The sequence below is a fragment of the Crocuta crocuta genome, unplaced genomic scaffold (assembly GCF_008692635.1).
Source record: "Crocuta crocuta isolate KB4526 unplaced genomic scaffold, BGI_CrCroc_1.0 scaffold344, whole genome shotgun sequence".
In the NCBI taxonomy this organism is placed as follows: Eukaryota; Metazoa; Chordata; class Mammalia; order Carnivora; family Hyaenidae; genus Crocuta; species Crocuta crocuta.
Genome location: NW_027533081.1, coordinates 443,783 through 464,048, shown reverse-complemented (window position 1 = coordinate 464,048; position 20,266 = coordinate 443,783). Strand labels below are relative to the sequence as shown.

General features: G+C 41.0%; 1 protein-coding gene across 1 annotated transcript in view; it reads right to left on the bottom strand.

Moving 5' to 3' along the window:
- MAPK1 (mitogen-activated protein kinase 1) overlaps positions 1–20,266 on the bottom strand; it is a 43,439-nt gene that overhangs the window by 9,366 nt on the left and 13,807 nt on the right. Inside the window, exons 4-7 of the mRNA XM_077745873.1 lie at positions 19,121–19,237; positions 12,140–12,254; positions 11,706–11,837; positions 555–664 (exon numbers count right to left, since the gene is read on the bottom strand). Of these exons, the coding sequence (XP_077601999.1) occupies positions 555–664; positions 11,706–11,837; positions 12,140–12,254; positions 19,121–19,237 (474 nt within the window). The remainder of the gene's footprint in view (positions 1–554; positions 665–11,705; positions 11,838–12,139; positions 12,255–19,120; positions 19,238–20,266) is intronic.

Here is a 20,266-nt window from a genome sequence, read left to right as displayed (position 1 = left end):
CGGATGTCTGACACGCTCCAGAGGCCTGCCACATCCACCTCTAGACCCACCACAGCTAGCTCTTGTGTCCCCATCCCAAGGAGGCACAACATCCATGAAGTCATCAAGCCAAAGTGGGAACTGTCCAAGCTGACCTCCTCACTTTGTAATGCCCCTCCCCAAACAGGCAGTTGACCTCCTTTCCACCCTCGGGGCAGGCACTTTGATTCAGGTGGCTCTTCCTGCCACAGACCACAACAGTGGTCTCTAGCCTTGGACGCCTTCTTTATCCGTGCTCCCCATTACCCATCCATTTCCCCTGCCCCACCCCTGCTGTAGGTGGCCTGGAGGAAATTTTCTAAGATTTACAAGAATCCTGGGGGATAGGGTAGGGAGAGGTTTCAAACTATACTGACAGCACTAGTCATCAAAGCAGACAATGTGCGCTGTTGAGAGGACCAGGTGTGGCACCATGCACCTCTCAGGTCAATCTAAGCATGACATCTGGTCATTCCCTGATTGGGGCTGCTGGTGGCTGATATCCCTGCAGAAGCAACCAGGAGCACAGGTCTTACCTCATCACTTGGGTCATAATACTGCTCCAGGTATGGATGGGCCAGAGCCTGTTCTACTTCAATCCTCTTGTGAGGGTTGAATGTCAACATTTTGTCCAGTAAATCCAGAGCTACAAATAGAAGGGTTTTGCAGTGGTGAGATGCCAAAGGAACAGTCACTGAATTACTTTCCATTTCCTGTTTAAGTAAACTGACCCACAAAACAATAGAGCTAAGCATTACCATGGGGAGAGGAGCCAATACACTGGGTGCCTATTATCTCTCTGACCTCCTTTTTTTTTTAATGTTTATTTATTTCTGAAGAGAGAGAGACATCGTGAACAGGGGAGGGTCAGAGAAGAGAGGGAGACACAGAATCTGAAACAGGCTCCAGGGTCTGAGCTAGCTGTCAGCACAGAGCCCGAAGCGGGGCTCGAACCCACGAACCATGAGATTGTGACCTGAGCCAAAGTCGGATGCTTAACTGACTAAACCACCCAGGCGCCCCTCTCTCTGACCTCCTTGAGACTGACCATTTGACAATCGCAGACCCAGACTCAGAAAGGTAATGTGATAGCCAAAGGCTGAAAGCGGAAGACCGGGGTTCAAACCCAAATCTACCTACAAAACCTGGACCTTTCCTAAATTACTACTTCGTTTTGCAGGCACCCTAAGCAAAGGTGTTATATATATACTTCTCTTAAATCTACTCCAAAGTCAGCTCTGCAATGGTCCATTTATCTTTCAACACCTAGAGAAGGCCTGCAAGATCACAGAAGAAGACAACAGTCACTTGTCCTACTACTGTGTGGTTTCCAGGTTCTGGGTGAGATCCATGTGTGAAGCACAGGCCTCCTGGTTCAATGTGCAGCTTGGCATCTTTCTACAAGGCCTAAACAAAGTATTCTCTCTCTTTATAAAAAAAAGTTTATTTATTTAAGTAATCTCTATATCCAACATGGGGTTCAAACCCATGACCCCTAGATCAAAAGTCACATTGTCTCCCAACTGAGCCAGCCAGGCACCCCAAAAGTATTCTTTTGATCTGGCCAGTAGTCAGCAGCCAAACATTTCTTTCATGTGCAAAGTGCAGGAATAGAAAGCAAGTGTGGGATCAACAGGACCAGGATGGAGGAACAGCTAATGAACAGCTGTCCCTAGTGCCCTCCATAGCTAGTATCCAGGCACCACCTCAAGCTGTGAGGAAAGCCAAAGGTCACACCTGACAGCAGCTGGAACACAGGTTAAGGGAAATGTGACCAGACAGTTCCTGTATTTACTATCAGGAGCAGCTTTCAATGAGAAAGAATACATGCTAGAAAAGATATTATTGCTCTGGGGGCTTTAAAAAAATGTCTTTTATTTAATGATGCTTAGAACAGTGTTTCCAATTATGTAGCACGTCCTTTCCTCAAATTAAAGCCTTCTGACAGAGAGCAGATAAAGAGCTACCCAGCTCTCGTAAGGCTTAGCTCACAGCCCTGTGACACCCCTGAAAAATCCAAGGACTCCAAGGAACATTTACTGATAATTTACTCCAAGTTTGAAAAACTCCTAGGCAATATAAAGAACACTTAGAGAATGTAGTGATCAATAAACAAAACCAAAAATAAAAACACTGCCACCTACTCAATGAAGCCTTGCTTCTCAGTGATAACCTATTAGTTCAACCTCATCCATCTGCAAATTAGCACACATCACTAAGTCCTGAGAGTAGAATGGTAAAGGAAAACCATTTTAATCATTTACTCACTAAAAAAATGTGTTCAATCATTGAGAGCAGCAGGCCAATACACAGTCTGAATCAGAAATGACCAACTGCTTGTGCGCCAGGAAGTCAGCCTCGAGAGAGCACACGGAGGCTGGGGAAGCTCTTATAGCTGGAGATGACTGAAAGGGCAAGTATAAGAGTATGCGTATGTACACGCACGCGTGTGTGTGCATGCGTGCATGTGCATGCTCACTTCTGGCTCCTACTTGTGACTTCCCTTGTTGCATGTCACCTGCCCTTCATCTTCAAGACAACTGGGAGATAATAAATGTGGTAAACCACATGCTAGATGTCATGAGAAATTTCACATAACAGAGAACTTTTCTCATATCCACAAGGTTGCATTTCTACAAATAGTACATTTTCAAATTTATTTTTGCCTCTATATTCTTCCCAGTACACACAAGGGTACCTTAGGAAATTAGGGAACAGTGACATTTTGCTTTACAGGTTAGAGAACCTTTTAGAGCAGAGGAGGCTCTTAGGAATCTAGAGTGTTGGGCCTTGACTAAAGCACTGTCTGGGCAGGAGAGGTCTTCACCCCTGAGGCCATGACATGAGTTTCAAGGGCCCACGAATGGGCTAGGTTTCAGAGGCAGCTCTTTCAAGGGTCAGGACAGGGCAGCATAATGGTCAAGAAAACAAGCGCCTCTGGCCCTAAGGCAAATCCCACAGAATACCTGGTAGATGCATGAACACGTGACACACCACTTACTGGGCATTAGAGTCTAACTATCCGTAATACAAGTAATAAACCTACCCATTTACTGTTTCTAACCACCACCTACTCCCCCTCACCACTGCAAAAGAACTCACAGACATTTCCCCAAGAAGTTTCTTGAGCAACGAGAAGTCATTTGGCCTTTTGCCCAATTAGACACTGTCAGGAAAAGTCCAGGGGGGTCTGGCCACAAGTCAGATTCTAACAGCATTATTTCTAAGCTCTTGGGGGATACTCTTCCCCTCCAAACCTTGTTGGTACTACTTAAGTCGGGGGCACTTCAAGGCAGCTGGTATTTGGCAGCTTAAGCAGCTCTAAAATAGACCTTTTATAGTTCCTTCAAGTTAAATTCTAGGCCCTTAAACCTACAGGCAAAAAAAAAAAAAAAAAAAAAATTACAAAGGAAGATAGCTTTTATTTTTGCTACTTGAAAAATAACTGGATCTCCTGCTTCCTTTTATTGCTAGTGCTATTTCTGCATTAGTCACAGCTACAGAAGGGGGAAAGGAGAGAAATGGGAAGCAGCTGGCAGGTTCTGATCCCAGTCAGAGTGCCTGGCCTCCCTTCTCCCACGCCACACAGCAATCTACTGGCACCCCTCAGATGGCATGAATCACTATGCCTGTGCATATGCTTCCTTGGATACAGGTTTTATTTCCCCCAAAAGACTGGAAATCCTTTCGAAGCTGGGATTACATCTGACCACGATCCCTGACTCTCCATGGTATCCTCTAACCATACCTTTTTAATTTCAGTGGGTACACAGCAACATGGCCCTGTCCTTCAGGTCCCTCAGCCTTTTTCCCTTTCCATCTTGGCCTAGACCCTGGGGTGAGTCATGCAATTGAGACACGCACCACTGGGTGAGACACGCACCACTGAGGGGCCATCTCACCTACCTAACAAAACTCTCATTCAGGATCAAAGCTGCAACTTGTCACGTCCATCCTCAATTAGAATTTCTGAGCAAGGCCAGAGAAAAAGATCTAGCTGTTCAAACTGTGCAACTGCAACAATGCTTCTCAAACTTTTTTTTTTAAGTTTACTTATTTTGAGAGAGAATAGGGGAGGGGCCAAGAGAGGGGGAGACAGAAAATCTCAAGCAGAGTTCGCACTGCTAGTGTGGAGTCTGATGCAGGGCTCGAACTCATGAACCATAAAATCATCATGACCTGAGCCAAAATCAAGAGTCAGATCCTTGACAGACAGAGCCACCCAGGTGCCCCTCAGAACCCTAATCTTAAGACCAAATAATGATTGATCTTAAAAAGCAGTTAATTAAGCCACAGTTCAAACTACAAGCACTTTTCTTTGAGGAAAAAAACACTGCATTCAGAACAAGGCGGACAAGCTCTATGTATCTCTATTTTCATTCCATCACAGAGAATGTGCAAAAGACATGTGCGCAGGGTGGGATATAATAAAGCAAGTACTTTTTACTGCTCCACCAGAGACATTCTTACGTGCAGTAGGCATTGGCTTTTAGCTATGAGGGCATGGCTGTGCCACTGCCTTATCCTAGGCCGAGGTGCTAGCAGTCTTGTTCACCAGCAGTTCTGCACCAAGAGTGCAGAGGGCAGCACAGAGAAAGTGTGAGAAGACCTTAGTGTTATGAAAATAGTTTTAACCCCATGGACACTCCAAAAGGACTTTTGGGACCTCAGAAGTCTAAGGAGAACACTATTAAGAACTGCTGTACCACAAAAACTCAACATTTTTTTTTTAAGTTTGTTTAGTTTTGAGATGGGGGAGGGAAGGGGGAGGAAAAGAGAGAGCGGTAGAGAGAAGGAGAGAGAGAATCCCAAGCAGGCTCTGTGCTGTAATCACAAAGCTTGACATGGGGCTTGATTTCATGAACCTGTGAGATCATGACCTAAGTGGAGACCAAGACTTGGATGCTCAACCGAGCCACCCAGGTATTCAAGATTTTTAATCTCGTCAAAACCCCTAAAAGCTCTGGGAAATCTGTGCTGAGCTGCTGCTCTAAGATTCTTCTCAACTCACACAGCTTGAATTATGCCCTTCCTGCCAATTAAGCCTTACTAAGGGTACTACCGAGAAAACTGAGGTTCCCAGGATTGACCTTCCTGGTTGACCCTCCACCAGATCCACACACATGCTTACTGTGGAAAGAGGGGACCTTCTTCCTCTTCAAGGCCAAACCTCCACAATGTGTGGCCTGAACGCATCCAGCTCCCCCTCATCTGGACCAGCTGTTTCTGTCTGCGCTTTCCATTTCAAACTTCCTATTCACACTCAGTGCTTTAACTACACTTATGTGGTTACCAATGACCCCTTAATTGGAAGCCTCTCTGTTCCATGGAGACTGCTGAACAGAACATGTCTACTTTCTTATGATGCCATCCCCTGCTTCTGTGAAATAGGCACTAGCTATTTCCTTGCCCATTCTTTACAGTTTTCAATAGTTTCTACTCCTAGTCCACTGGCCATTGAAGGTTCGTGTTCTCCAGCTCTGACACTTGTCATTCTTCTTACCCTCTCAACCTCCTGCATGCTTTCAATGCCATCTGTGAAAAAATTCCTAAATCTATCTTTAGCTTGGAGTGCTGACCCAACCTTTAAACTGATAAATACAACTCTCGATAGGCAATAAAAAAATATATATAGCTTAAAAAAAGTATATAGCTTATGACTCCATTTACAATTAATATATGTATTTTCAGAGTCTGGAAGCTTTTCAAACAACAGGTTATCTGAGAAACGGAGACAGACTTCTTATAGGAATTGCACTTTTCTTAGCAGGAAGAAAAGAACTGTTGGTTTTCCTGCCAGTGCCCACTGACCCTCTAATCCCGTGAAGCTGTGGTTGCACAGGGGGAGTTCTTGGACTTGCTCACACCCCCTGGTTTTGCCATGGAAATGATGACACTGGCCTAGCCACATTCACCTGGATTCCCTTGGCCACAGAGACTGGTCAGGGATGGGTACAAAGAAGCAATGAGCCCCACAGTAGGGTTGAAGCTATTAAGAAACAGGTCAGTGTGACCTGGAGCTGCTGGCGGCCGTCTTGTCACCACGAGAAAAGAGCTAATTAATAAGAAAGACAGCACAAAGGAAGGCAACACTGAATGACAGAGAGGTCTAGATTCTGTGTCCTGGAATCCAAACACTACTGGACTTGTCAGCTATGAGAGCCAGAACAGTCCTTCTTTAGGCCTAACCCACTGGCAGTAGGATCTCATGAGGTGGAGCCAAGAAAGCCTCAAATAGCTGACCCTCTAGTCAGGTTGAATGACTCACCTAAGATCCCACGTCTTGCCTCCAGCACCACAGCCCCATCACTCAATGTAACCACTGCTAATCTTTTGACATATTTTGTAGAATTTTTCTCTGCATTTTCTTTTACATAGTTGAGATCATATATATAAAAAAATGCTATATAACTGCCCCAGTAAATATTGCTCATTGGTATTCTCCTATGCTATAAAAACTTTGTAAAAACTACTTTTAGTGACCTTATGACACTCCTTAAAGTAGAAGCATTAGAGTTTCCTTAACTACTCAGTTAACTTAAGCATTTAGGTTGTTTGTAATGCCTCACAGGTGTCCTTAAATTTATTATGCCCAAACTAAAGTCTCAAAAAATTTTTGCCACTCCCCAAAATATTCTTCCTCCTTTTCCTTATCTATTTCTTCATGTAAATTGTGTTCTTGTCTTTTGCTCATTTATTTATCCATTGAGATCTTAGATTTCTCTCCATTCTTTAAGTACTAATATTAACCATGAATCTAACATCAATAAACTAATAATTCATGTAACTCTCCCAAATTACACTATAAGGTGGGAAATAAAATTTGTTACAATTCTGAGATGAGGAAATTGTGAATCAGAGAGGTTAAGTAACTTGTCCAAAATCAAAGATTTGAGGAGGTGGGGCCTATCAGAATTCAGGAGGCTGATTCCAGAGCACATGGCCTAAACCATGGTGCTATGCTACCTTATTTTTTTAAATTTTTGTAATGTTTTTATTTTTGAGAGACACAGAGAGACAGAGCACGAATGGGGAAGGGGCAGAGAGAGAGGGAGACAGAATCTGAAGCTGGATCCAGGCTCCGAGCTGTCAGCATAGAGCGTGACGCGGGGCTTGAACTCGTGAACAGAGAGATCACAATCTGAGCCGAAGTCAGACACTTAACCAATTGAGCCACCCTGGTGCCCGCTATGCTGCCTTAACATAATAGTTAAGATAGTAATTCTTCAGATGTTATTCAATTTGGAACATTTATACCTACTGCTCACACCTACAATTTATTTTACGCTTAAAATTTTTATGTGATAAAATCTACTATCTTTCTTTTGTTTTCTTGGTTTGTTTTTACAGCTTAGGAAGATAGTCTTTCTCCATGCAGAGATCAGAAAAATACTGAACACTCTAAATATCGCTGGGTTTTAATGCTGTGATTTTTTTTTTTTTGATAGTGAGCACGCGCATGGGGAGAAGGAGACAGAATCTTAAGTGGGCTCCATGCTCAGTGAGGAGGCGATGTGGGGTTCAGTCTCACAATCTGGGGATCATTACCTGAGCCGAAATCAAGAGTCAGACGTCCAACCAACAGAACCACCGAGGTGCCCCCTCGTATGATTTTTAATAATGTACTTAATTATAAATTCTTTTCAAATTCACTTTGAAGTGTGAGTAATGATTTAAGTTGATTTTCTTCCAAATAGTTATTCAACTAGTCCAGCACCATCTGTTGAATAACAATTTCTTCCCCCTCATTGGAGTAATTTTGGAGAAGGTCCTAAGCTAGACTCCTATAAAGAAAAATCTACAATACTACTGGTTCAAAGGATTCAGAAATCAGCAGTCTCCAACAAACATGTGAAAAATATTCAATCTCAGTCTTTTTTTCTTAAAGTAAGCTCTATGCCCACTGTGGGGCTTAAACTCACCACCCTGAGATCAAGAGTCACATGCTCTATTGACTGAGCCAGCCAGGTGTCCCCATCTCAGTCTAATTAAAGAAAAACATATTAAAATGCCATTTCTCCCCCATTTGGTTCACAGATCCAAAAGTTCAATACCCACATTTGCTGAAACAAAAGATGTGTGACAGAACTGCCAAACTGCCCTCCAGAGAGACTCAACCAATTTACAGACCACCAGCTATCTCTGAAAACATCCTTTTTTCCCCACAGCCTTGACCCCGTGGTGGATCATCAAACTTTGGATGCTTTCTACCATTATGAGTGGGGAAAAAGAAAATAATTACTGATCTTTCAAACTATTAGCTCCCTGCAGGCAAGTAATTAGTCTGATTGCTGTTCTAAGTCCAGGACCTTAGAACCCTTGATGGCACAGTGCACGCAGATCTATTTATTATATAAATGAATTTATGTACATTACAGAAGAAAACTAGAAACAACCCGGTGGCAGATTAATTATGGCCACAAATTATTTGCAGCTCCACCACCTGAATCTGGGCTGACCTTGCAATTTGCTTTGACCAACAGATTGTGGCAAAAGTGTCTCCTAAGACCTTGCAGCTTTTCTGCTGTTTCTCTTTTGGAATATTTCTGTCATTCTACAAAGCCCAGTCTGGTCTACTGTGAGATGACAGGCAATGGCACAAAGTAGAACCAAAACTGTAAGATGTAGTGAGGTCACCTCAGACCATGCAACTTGTGGCAAACTGAGCAGACCCACCAAGCTGCATCCAGCCCAGTGGACTTATGAACAAATACATGGTGGTCGTTACAAGGCCCCAAACTCTGCGGTAGTTTGTTATGCAGCAAGAGATAAGTGAAGTGAACTTCAGTGTCCAATACATAACTTGTTAAAGACACTCTGGGTCATCCCTACAAGGGAATACTATGTAGCCACTCTTCATAACTACAGATTATGGAGGGATCTCCAAGATGTAAAAATGAAAAGAATTCAGTCTCGAGATCTCAGAATCTAGAGCTACAAATGCCAGTGGTCTGGACTTTCATACAACCCTGTGATGCATGTACTATTACTAACTCTATTTTATAAATGGGAAAAATGAGGCTTAGAGAGATTAAGTAGTTTGAGGCTCAGTAAGTGGCTGGGCTGTGAATTGAAACTAGGAGGTCTGGCTGGAAAGCCCGTGTTCTAACACATGACATTATACTGCTTGCTCCAGCACTACCAACTCCCATTTTTCCATTTTCTTTATTTTATTTATAGTCCTTCCTTGCTTCATTATTTTCATTCAAAGCTTACATTTCAAAATTAACTTTCTGGATTTTAGTAATGTTAATTGTTATATAAATGAACCAATCTCAAAGTTCATAGCTTTAACCTAAGGACAATAAGCTAAATAAAAACCTCACATAATTTGATACAAATCACAACTAACAATAAAAAAGACTGAAGAGACAAATAGGAGGGAAGCCTGGAGATCTATGTATTATAAAGTCTTAATTATGCAGTTTTGGCAACTTAGGAAATAAGATTTAGGTAACATGCTTGGGACATACCAGTATACATTCCAGTACAAAAACCCATTCCACTATACAAACCAAATCTTATCAGTAACATATGCAATGTTTAAGAAGGTATAAGTTTTAAAAATTTTTATATTTACATTATATAATGTAATTATATATATATTTCTACAATTACAACTAAATAAGTAAAAGCTGTACACATACTGGCAAAGCAAAATAAAGGTTATTTTGGGATTCTGGTAATTAAGAGTATTTCTTATTCTCTTACCTATCCTCCCTCCCTCTCCGTCTCCCTCTTTCTTTCTGTCTGCCTGCCTGACAGGATAACATACTACCTTTATATCAGAAATTTTAAAAGACTGTTCTTCCTATATCCAAAAGAAATTCAATTTTAAACCACCAAATGTTTCTGAACCTGACTTAGGTCAGTATATAATAACAAATTCAACATCTAAGTTGACAGTTATTAAACTAAACACATACAGATACACACACACAAAAGAACAAAAGTCAGAAAAAGCTGAATTTGCAAGAGAAGACTAGATGAGATGTTTTAAAATCATTAAAGACAAACCAGTTCTATATACTGACATGGAAAGATACTCAGACACAATTATATTAATAGCGACCTTTGGGGAATAATTACAAAAGAATTTCACCTTTTTAGTTGAATATTCCTAAGACTTTTGAATTTTTACCACAAATGTTAGCTTATATGATCATTATTTATAAAAAGTAAATCTTAGGTAAAAATATGTATATGTACGGAAATAAAGCTAAAGAAAAACAAGCAGCAAGGTAATGGCAAGGTGTTCTCTCTCTTTGGTTCCCTATTCTGATTCCTTCTTCTATTTTTAAGGACCCCTGTGATTATATTTGGCTTACGGAGATAAGCCACAATAATCTTCCCCTTCTTAAAATCAGGTGATGAGGAACCTTAATTCCTCTTTGTCACATCACCTAACATATTCACAGATCCTGGGGATTAGGATGTGGATGTTATTTGGCAATGGGGTCATTATTCTATCTACTATTATTCTGTAATAGGATGAAGTTTTTAAAAACAGTTCCCTCCTAAAAAACCATCAAAGAAACAAATTAGCCACCTAATAATATATTTAACAGATACACAGTACATAGGAATAAAGGATAACATAATTGTTAAAATATAAAAGGGTAATGAAATCTATCACCTTTTTCTTTTATGGATGAGTGCTCTTGGTGTTTTATCTAAGAAATCGTTGCCTAACCTAGGGTCATGAAGATTCTGTTCCGTTTTCCTCCCAGAGTTTAATAGTTTTAGGCCTTATGTTTAGAGGTATGCTCCACTTTTAGGTTTCTATTGGGGGGCATATAGATGTCTAATTATTTTGGCACCATTGGTTGAAGAGATTGATACAAGCAATTATATTGATAACTCCCAAATGCATTATGCTGAGTGGAAGAATCCAGACATAAGAAGGTACATACTGTATAACTACATTTCTATGACACACCAAAAGGGCAAAACTATAGGGAGAGAAGAAGATCGGCGTTGCCAGAGACTAGGGAAGAGAAATGAGTACAAAGGGGCATGAGGCAACTTTTGGGGACAATGAAAATATTCCATCATATCTTGATTGTGGCAGTAGTTATGTGACTATATACCTTTGTTAAAATTCAAAGACCCACACAATTAAAGGGTGACTTTTACTCTCTGTAACTTATTCTTCCAAAAAAAACAAAAACAAAAAACAAAACCCTGATTTGAAAGATTATTAAATGACAAGATGAAAAATGTGTAATCTGTTTTGCAGGCTACTAAACTTTCTGAATCCTAAAAATGTGAACTCTATTCAATTTAAAAAATGTGGGGGCGCCTGGGTGGCTCAGCTGGTTAAGCATCTGACTTCAGTTTAGGTCATAATCTCATGGGTGGTAAGCCTGGGGCTGTCTGCTGTCAGCATAGAGCCCGCTTCGAATCCTCTGTCCTTCTGTCTCTCTGTGCCCCTCTGTTCACACATTCTTTCTCAAAAAAAAAAAAAAAAAAAAAAAAAAAAAAAGGCAAAGTCACTCCTACACTCCCTTACTCTACTGCCGCTGCTTGAAAATAAAAGGGAAGAAAGCAACAGAGTGAGCATTAAATAAGGCATTATCCAATTGCCATAGGCTAACTTTTCAGGCTAGTGATCTAACAATTTAACCAATAAAACAAAGAAACAAAAAATGAAGTCTAAGAAAAATAATCAATAAAATAATATTTACCTTTGGAGTCAGCATTTGGGAACAGCCTGTTCCATGGCACCTTATTTTTGTGTGGAAGAGAAAGCAAGTAGTTTCTAGCTTTTAAATTTATTATGCAGTTCAGGTCTTCCTGTGATGGGGATCCAAGAATACCTAACAGATAAAATAATTAGCTGTTAATTATCAAGACCCAGAGAAGCTGATCATGCACTATTAGCTATGGGGCAGAATGGATCCTACTAATTGTTTCCTCACCACATCCCCAAGCTTACCTTTCTTATTCACAAGTTTTTTTAAGGATCCTTAACATTTGAAATCAAGCTAGATTAAAAACTCATATCTATCTTGGATTAAGGAGTTGTCAGAAGTATTCTTCATTTCATGAAGTGACTCTGATGTAAACTAGGGCAGATGAACAGAGTAAATCTAGCCTCTAAAATGTTCAGTAACCTTACCCAGAATGTGGTTCAGCTGGTCGAGATAATGCTTCCCCGGGAAGATGGGCCTGTTGGACAGCATCTCTGCCAGAATGCAGCCTACAGACCAAATATCAATGGACTTGGTATAGCCCTGCAGTGGGAAGAGAGAAAAGACTAAGAATGATATGTAATGTTACATGACAAGTGAGATCCTCCTACAGTACAGGTACATGGCTCACAGGAATTCTGCCTTCTCCTTTGGCTCTATAATTCAGAAATAAGAGAGCATGCAGATACAAATGGTAATTTGGCTTTCTTATAAGCTGTTGAACAACCAAGATTACTAGATTTTATTTCTCTCTTCAAAGTTGATTAATTTATTATTAGACGAGAGTTTTCAAAGTGTATTTCATTCTTTTTTTCAAATGATTTGAGAGAAACAATCCTTAGAAGATGAAGCTGGAAAAAGGAAAAACAGTAACATCCCCTGCTTTAGGACATCTGTGGCCCATTTATTCATTTTGAAAACCTGGAAACCAACTCAAATAAAGAATCAGTGCTACACCTCTAGAATATCTTTAACATTTTGCAAATCAATTTCAAAAAAGTCAGGCTAAAAACGTTTGATCTCAGGGGGAGGGTGGGAGTATTTGCTAGCTTCATCATATTTTACCAATCCATATTTTCTTTTTTTTCCCCAAAGTTTATTTATTTTGAGAGAGAGAGAACACACACACATTAACAGGGGCGGGGCAGAGTGAGAGAGAATCCCAAGGAGGCCTCTGCGCTGCCAGCACAGACCTCAAACCATGAGATCATGACCTGAGCCAAAACCAAGAGTCGGACCCTTAACCAACTGAGCCACTCAGGTGCCCCAGGTATAAATTTCCTTTTAAAGGAATTCTGTAAAAAGTCTTGGAATAATTATGTCTAAATCATACAACAGTGCAAAAAAAGATAGCTTGGTAGAGTGATAAATGAATAGAGGGAAAAAACTGTTTTTGAAAATCAAACACAGAATGATCATATCTACAGCTATGATAAAAATGGGGGTGAATTTCAAGATCATTATTCCCAAAATTCTTGTAATCCAAAATACCTTTTGCTTTGGGCCAAAACCAAATAAAGAGGAGCATTTAAAAACTTACAAAAAATAAATAACTAAAATGAACCAGGGCTCCCTGGGGAAATGGCTGCTCTGTCTGGGACAGGGAAAGTACTAGGAGGTAAGCCTGGAGCATTTAGTGCCCCCCAAAAAAGCAAGGAGGTGCTCAACATTAGTGGCAACATGTCAAAGCGACTCCCATTAGAAAACCTGGGATAATCTGAACATCAAATACAGAATGGTAGTTATGGAATAGCCACTGAATAAAAGAAACAATTCACAGTATTCCCCACAAATTTCTACTGACCTAATAATAATCATAATTAACCACAATTATCATCATTTTATATGGTGGACACCAATTAACCAAAAGGTCAACATGAACTTCACCAATACAACATAAACCAGATATGCCTCCTGATAAGATACACTGAAGACAAAACACTATTTTCTGAGGTATTCGTGCCCAGAATACATGACACAAAATTGAGGTGCCTCTACAAAACAGACAACCGACCTGTACCCTTCAAAAGGATCAAGGTCAAGAAAGGCTAAGGAACTATTATTACAGATTAAAAGAAACTAGAGAGGCATGCCTGGGTGGCTCAGTTGGTTGAGTATCCCTTGGCTCAGGTCATGATTCCAGGGCTGTGGGATCGAGCCCTGTGTCGGACTCTGCACCGAGTGTGAAGCCTGCCTGAGATTCTCTCTCTCCCTCTCTCTGCCCCTCCTTTGTTTGGGCTCTCTTTCTCTCTCTCAAAAACCAAAAAAACAAAAACAAAACACACATACACACACACACACCACCACCACCACCAACACATTAAAAAAATAAATAAAAGGGGTGCCTGGGTGGCTCAGTCAGTTGAGCGTCCGACTTTGGCTCAGGTCATGATCTCACAGTTCGTGGGTTCGAGCCCCGTGTCGGTGTTTGTGCTGACAGCCAGCTCAGAGCCTGGAGCCTGTTTCTGATTCTGTATCTCTCTCTTGCTCTGATGCTCCCCTGCTCACACTCTCTCTCTCTCTCTCAGAAATAATTAAAACATTAAAAAAATTTTTTTAATTAAAGAGACTAGAAAAACAATGCAATGTGTGAGTCTGGAATTGGGAAGAAAAGCTATAAAGGTGATTATTGGGACAATATCCAAAATTTGAATATAAATGACGCATTAGATATTGGATCAGTGATAAATTTCCCACTTTTTAAAAAATGTCTTGGGGCGCCTGGGTGGCTTAGTTGGTTAAGCGTCCGACTTTCGCTTAGGTCATGATCTCGCGGTTCGTGGGTTCAAGCCCCGCGTCGGCTCTGTGCTGACTGCCAGCTCAGAGCCTGGAGCCTATTTCAGAGTCTGTATCTCCCTCTCTCTCTGACCCTCCCCTGCTCACGCTGTCTCTCTCTCTCTCTCGCCTAGAAATAAATAAAAATATTTAAAAAATAAATAAAAAAAATAAAAAATGTCTCACTCGTGATCACTGTATTGTGGTCTTAATAGGGAACATCCTTCCTCTATGGCAGGGTTTCTTAACCTTGGCACTACTGATACTTTAGGCTGGAGAAGCCTTTGCTGTGAGGGCTGTCCTGCACACTGGAGGCTGTTTAACAGCGTCTCTCACCTCTAACTACTTGATGGACAGTAGGTAGCATTCCTCTCCCAGTTGTGACAACTGAAAATGTCTCCAAACACTGCCAAATGTCCTCAGGAACATGAGAACAGCTGTTCTAAGGAAAATATACACTGAAATGCTTAGGGGTAAAGGTGCACATCTACAGCTTACTCTCAAATGACTCAGAGGGGGAAAATGCACACATGTATAGAGAGAGAATGAGAAAACAAATGGGACAAAGGACAAAGAACTGGTGAGTCTGAATCTGAGGTGAAGGGTATTACAGAAATTTATCCAGAAGTTCTCCCAAGTGGTCCAGGGTCCCGTGTGGCTTCCCTCTAAGAATTTGAAAGGTTTTGTACTTCCAGGAAAGAAGGATTTGTACTTCTACGGTGTTTTCCTTTTCATTCATTCCCTCACAAGTGTACAAAAAATTCCAGAGACTATGTGACATGAGAGGATACTATGCATGAAACAGGACATCTGGAAGATCTGGATAACCCAGTGAACTAATATTTTCCAAATGCCTGATTCCAAAAGCATGTACCAGTGAGAGGGTAAGGTAGATCGATGGATTTTAGTAGGACTGTACAAAAAGTTTGGTGGCATGGTTTCAGATTCCACAATTAACCTTTCATTTTGTTGAGTTTCAGTGTAGTTATCAAAAGGAACAGCCACAGCAGCTGAAGAGACTAGCACACATACCCCCTTTCCTAATTACGTATATGTGTGAAGACTTAAACCAAATCAACCTAATGGACGGAGAAGTGTGGAACCAGGTGAGATTCCAGCTATGGTCTATTAGGCCACGTGAAGTTTGCAAAAATGAAAACAGTGCCCCTCTTCTATCTAAAATGTTTTTGTTGTGAAAAGTAAACACACTAAAATTTATGTTAACAAGCAGTAGGTTGGGGCGCCTGGGTGGCTCAGTCAGTTGAGCATCTGACTTCAGCTCAGGCCATGATCTCATAGTTTGTGAGTCTGAGCCCCACGTGGGGCTCTGTGCTGACAGCATGGAGCCTGGAGCCTGCTTCAGATTCTGTGTCTCCCTCTCTCTGCCCTTCCTCTGCTGTGTCTCCCTCTGTATCAAAAATAAATAATAAACATTTTAAAAATTTAAAAAAGGGAGGGGGGGCGCCTGGGTGGCTCAGTTGGTTGGGCAGCTGACTTCGGCTCAGGTCATGATCTCATGGTTCGTGGGTTCGAGCCCCGCGTCGGGCTCTGTGCTGACAGCCAGCTCAGAGCCTGGAGCCTGTTTCGGATTCTGTGTCTCCCTCACTCTCTGACCCTCCCCTGCTCATGCGGTCTCTCTCTCTCTCAGAAATACATAAAACGTTAAATAAACTTTAAAAACAAACAAAAAAACAAGCAGTAGGTTTATTATTATTTAGAAATTCATACTTTTTAAGAGTTTTAGTGTTAATTTCTCTATAGTAAATACTTGCTTAGGGTCTTCGATACTTTCTTAGGGTCTTTGATACTTTTTAAGAGAGTGAAGGGGTCTTGGGGCTTGAATATTTGAGAACCACTGCCTTACACTTTTCTTCCAAGTTGGAAATTCTATGAAAATAAAATGTTACACACAGAGGACTCTAGCCTGTCAAAATGGAGACAATGTGAGTATAAAAATAAAAAGANCCAAAGCAGGCTCCAGGCTCTGAGCTGTCAGCACAGAGCCTGATGCGGGGCTCAAACTCAAGAACTACGAGATCATGACCTGAGCCAAAGTCGGCCACCCAACCAACTAAGACACCCAGGTGCCCCAATAACGGCTTTTTTAAAGGTTTATTTATTTTGAGAGAGACAGAGCAAGTGTGGGTGGGAGAGGGACAGAGAAAGGGAGAATCTCAAGTAGGCTCCAAACTCATGAAACTGTGAGATCATGACCTGAGCTAAAAATCAAGACTCAGATGCTTAATTTTTTTTTTTAATTTATTTCTGAGAGAGAGAGACAGTGTGAGCAGGGGAGGGTCAGAGAGAGGGAGACACAGAATCTGAAGCAAGCTCCAGGCTCTAAGCTGGCTGTCAGTACAGAGCCCAACGTGGGACTCGAACTCATGAACCATGAGATCATGACCTGAGCGGAAGTCGGACGCTTAGCCGAGTGAGCTACCCAGGCGCCCCTCAGATGCCTAACTGACTGAGCCACCCACCTAGGATTCCTATAATAGTATTTTAAAGATAAAGGTAGGAAGAGAAAGAGAAAATAGGGAAAGCTCTTCAAAAAAAAAAATTAATGTAGAAAGAATAATACATTTGGAAAATAGCCATCTTGCTGTAACCCCCAATATGATAAGTAATAGAGGCCAGGAGTCACCACTGGAAACACCACCTTGGTAAGCCTGCTGGGAAGCAGGAGCTCCCTACACACGAGTTCCAAGAACCTGCAGGGTACCTGCAGAAAAGTGTGACCTAAACTGAATCATAAGGAACCAGTCTGTTCCCTGCAAAGTATTCAAGGTCATGAAGACAGAAAGGGTGGGAAGACTGCTCTAGAGTGAGCACAATGCATAAGACTTGATTAGACCATAGTGAAAGTAAGACAAAAACAGCTGTAAAGAACTTTTGGGTGGGATAACTGGGATTTCACTAAATTAATGCTGATTGTCTCAGTGTGCTAAGGGCACAATGGCTGTGGGGAAAGAACACTCTCCCCCTTAAATGAGTATTGGTATGCCCCAAAGGGTCTAGTAGTAAAGTAGTTTATGTTGGTGAAGTGTCAGAAAGTTTGACAAAAGGAAGAGAGAAGAAGGGAGGGAGGCAGGCAGAGACAAAAGCTAGGGAGGGAGTAGTAGATGTTAACAGCTGGTGAACACAAGGAAGGGGTATGTAGGTGTTCAATGTACTCGCAATTCTTCTAAGGGTTTGAAAATGTTTAAATTAATAATAAGAAAAAAATGAATGCAGCACTAGAAGTAACATTCTCAGGCTAGAGGTGCTATAAATAAAAAATAATTCACGCTCAGTTTTCATTATAGTTTACTCTACAAGCAGGAAGTGCTGAGAACCTTGTGGAACAGAGGCCACCTTCTTTGGTTATTTTCCCCTGGAGGGTGAACACAGTAGAGTCATCTCAAGTTGGGATGGAGGCTGCAAGACTGTGAAGGCAGCCAGATAAGAAGCACACTGACAGCTCTCCTTTACACCCAGCAGGCACCGCACACGCACATGCAAATGCTTCTGGTTGGAATGGCTGTCATATGGCCAGTCCAAAGAAAGAACCTGCTATTTGGGATTATGTGTAATACAGAATTATGAGAATCAACACGGCATTTTCTTCTCTGAAACATCTGTTACACCAAATCTTTCTTTATAATGAAATTTATTTTAATGCGATTTTACTTTTATAAGTTAACTGAACAAATGTATATCAAGAATAACTAACTGCTTTAAATACATTCCATTTCCTCACAAAGCAACTTAGTGTTCATCTCAAGCCCTTCTATTTATAAATGATGGAGGAATAGAGTGAAGCCCATGGGCTAATTCCCTTTAAGCTTCTTAGGTGGATTTCTGGTTCCTAGAGGGGAGAAACAGGCCCTGTGTCTACTTTTATTGCTTTTTTTCATGTATCTTAACATCACATTAACAGTAGATGGTGCTGAAGGAGGTCATCAAGACAAGGTGACTGCCAGCTGATCCTTGCGCTGGACTCGGAAATAGGAAGCTCCTCACTCCCTCCCCTATCCTTGGGATACATGCTCTGCCCGCTGTTACCACAGTGGGCGCCATTTTCAAGGAATCAGCTGTGAGAGAATAGCTGTTGTTGAGATCATCTGGGCAGCATATGTGACAGAGCCAGTTAAGGCCTGTGTATAAACTTTTAAGTTTTGGCAGGTGAGTGAGGAGATCTACTCACTTTGTAGCTGCCCAAGACAAGACTTGTAATAAGTTCCTTTACTTCTTAAAACTACCATGACTAATTTCGAGTGCTCTGCCTCTTTAGTTTCTCCTTGCCCACCTTGTACTGGGGCAGTTTGCAAACCAATGGATAGAACTAAGTTCAAAATCCCGTAATTTTGAAATACTGGATATAGAAGTATGTTGGGCCCACTTACTTTCTCAAATCTGACACTTCACTCATATACTATTTGCAAATGATATACTGAAAACACCGACTCTCAATCTTCACAGCAGCCCTCAATGTTTGCCACCTGGCTTATAAACCTAACAAAGATGTCATACTTCACTTTTTCTTGCTTTTTCAAAAGAATCCATAGTAGTTCTTATTCTTTCCACACCTTTCTTCAAAGTATGGTATAATTTTACTGAAGAGACATTCTTTATTATGCAAATCTGACCCTTACCTTGGAATTCAACATAATTTCCGGAGCCCTGTACCAACGTGTGGCTACATACTCCGTCAGGAACCCTGTGTGATCATGGTCCGGATCTGCAACACGGGCCAAGCCAAAGTCACAGATCTAGGAGAGAAAAAAATGGGACACTTTAGAGATTCTAATGACATTATTAAAAGATCATAAAACTAAAAAAGATAATAGCAATAATGATGATGGTAAGTAGTTGCTGCAACTCCTATGTGGCAGATACTTTGCTGGGAATTCTATATACTCATTCTTATTTAATCCTTACAACAACTGAGAGACAGTGATGACCATCCACATGTCAGAGATGAAAAACAAGCTGGACGAGTCTGTTAAGAGGAATCCTCACCTTACGTTATCTGCTTATCCCACGGTAATCTTGCTTAGGTCACTTGACAAAAACTGTTCCGGGTAAAAATTAAGTTACCAGAAACTGTCCAGGGTCCTTTCTCCAGCCCTCTCCTGCTGGCATTCCCAGGAACATCACTGTCAAATCAGCTCAACTCCCAACTGTCTTGTTTCTTAGACTTCACTTCCCACTATTCTTCCACCTGTTCCACAAAATGCAGGTACTTCCAACGATTTTTTTTCACTTCCTTTCCTTCCATATGTTCAAATCCACTCCCAAAGCTTTAAAAGATGCTTCATATACAAAAGATAAATCCTTTTTCTAGGTAAATATCTAGCTTCTAATTTCTTCTGACTCACAAAAGTACCTGCCAGCCTTTCATCATCTGGTCATCCAATACATTAGCACTACTCCAACTCCAACATATATAAAATATCTGTATAATACTATACAGGTAGTATAGTATTATATGATATACTATATTATACTATATAACTATAATATACAGTGGACCCTTGAACAGCATGGGTTTGAACTGTGCAAATCTGTTCATACAGGAGTTTCTCAATAAATATATTAGAATTTTTTGCAGATTTGCAACAATTTGAAAAAACTGGCAGATGAAACCACACAGCCTAGAAATATCGAAAAAATTAAGTCAGGTATTATTGCAGGAATAGAGTATATAATACATACAACATACAAAGTTTAGTTGATGTTGATGTTATCAGTTAAAGCTTCCTTCCAGTCAAGAGAAAGCTATTAAATGATGGAGTTGG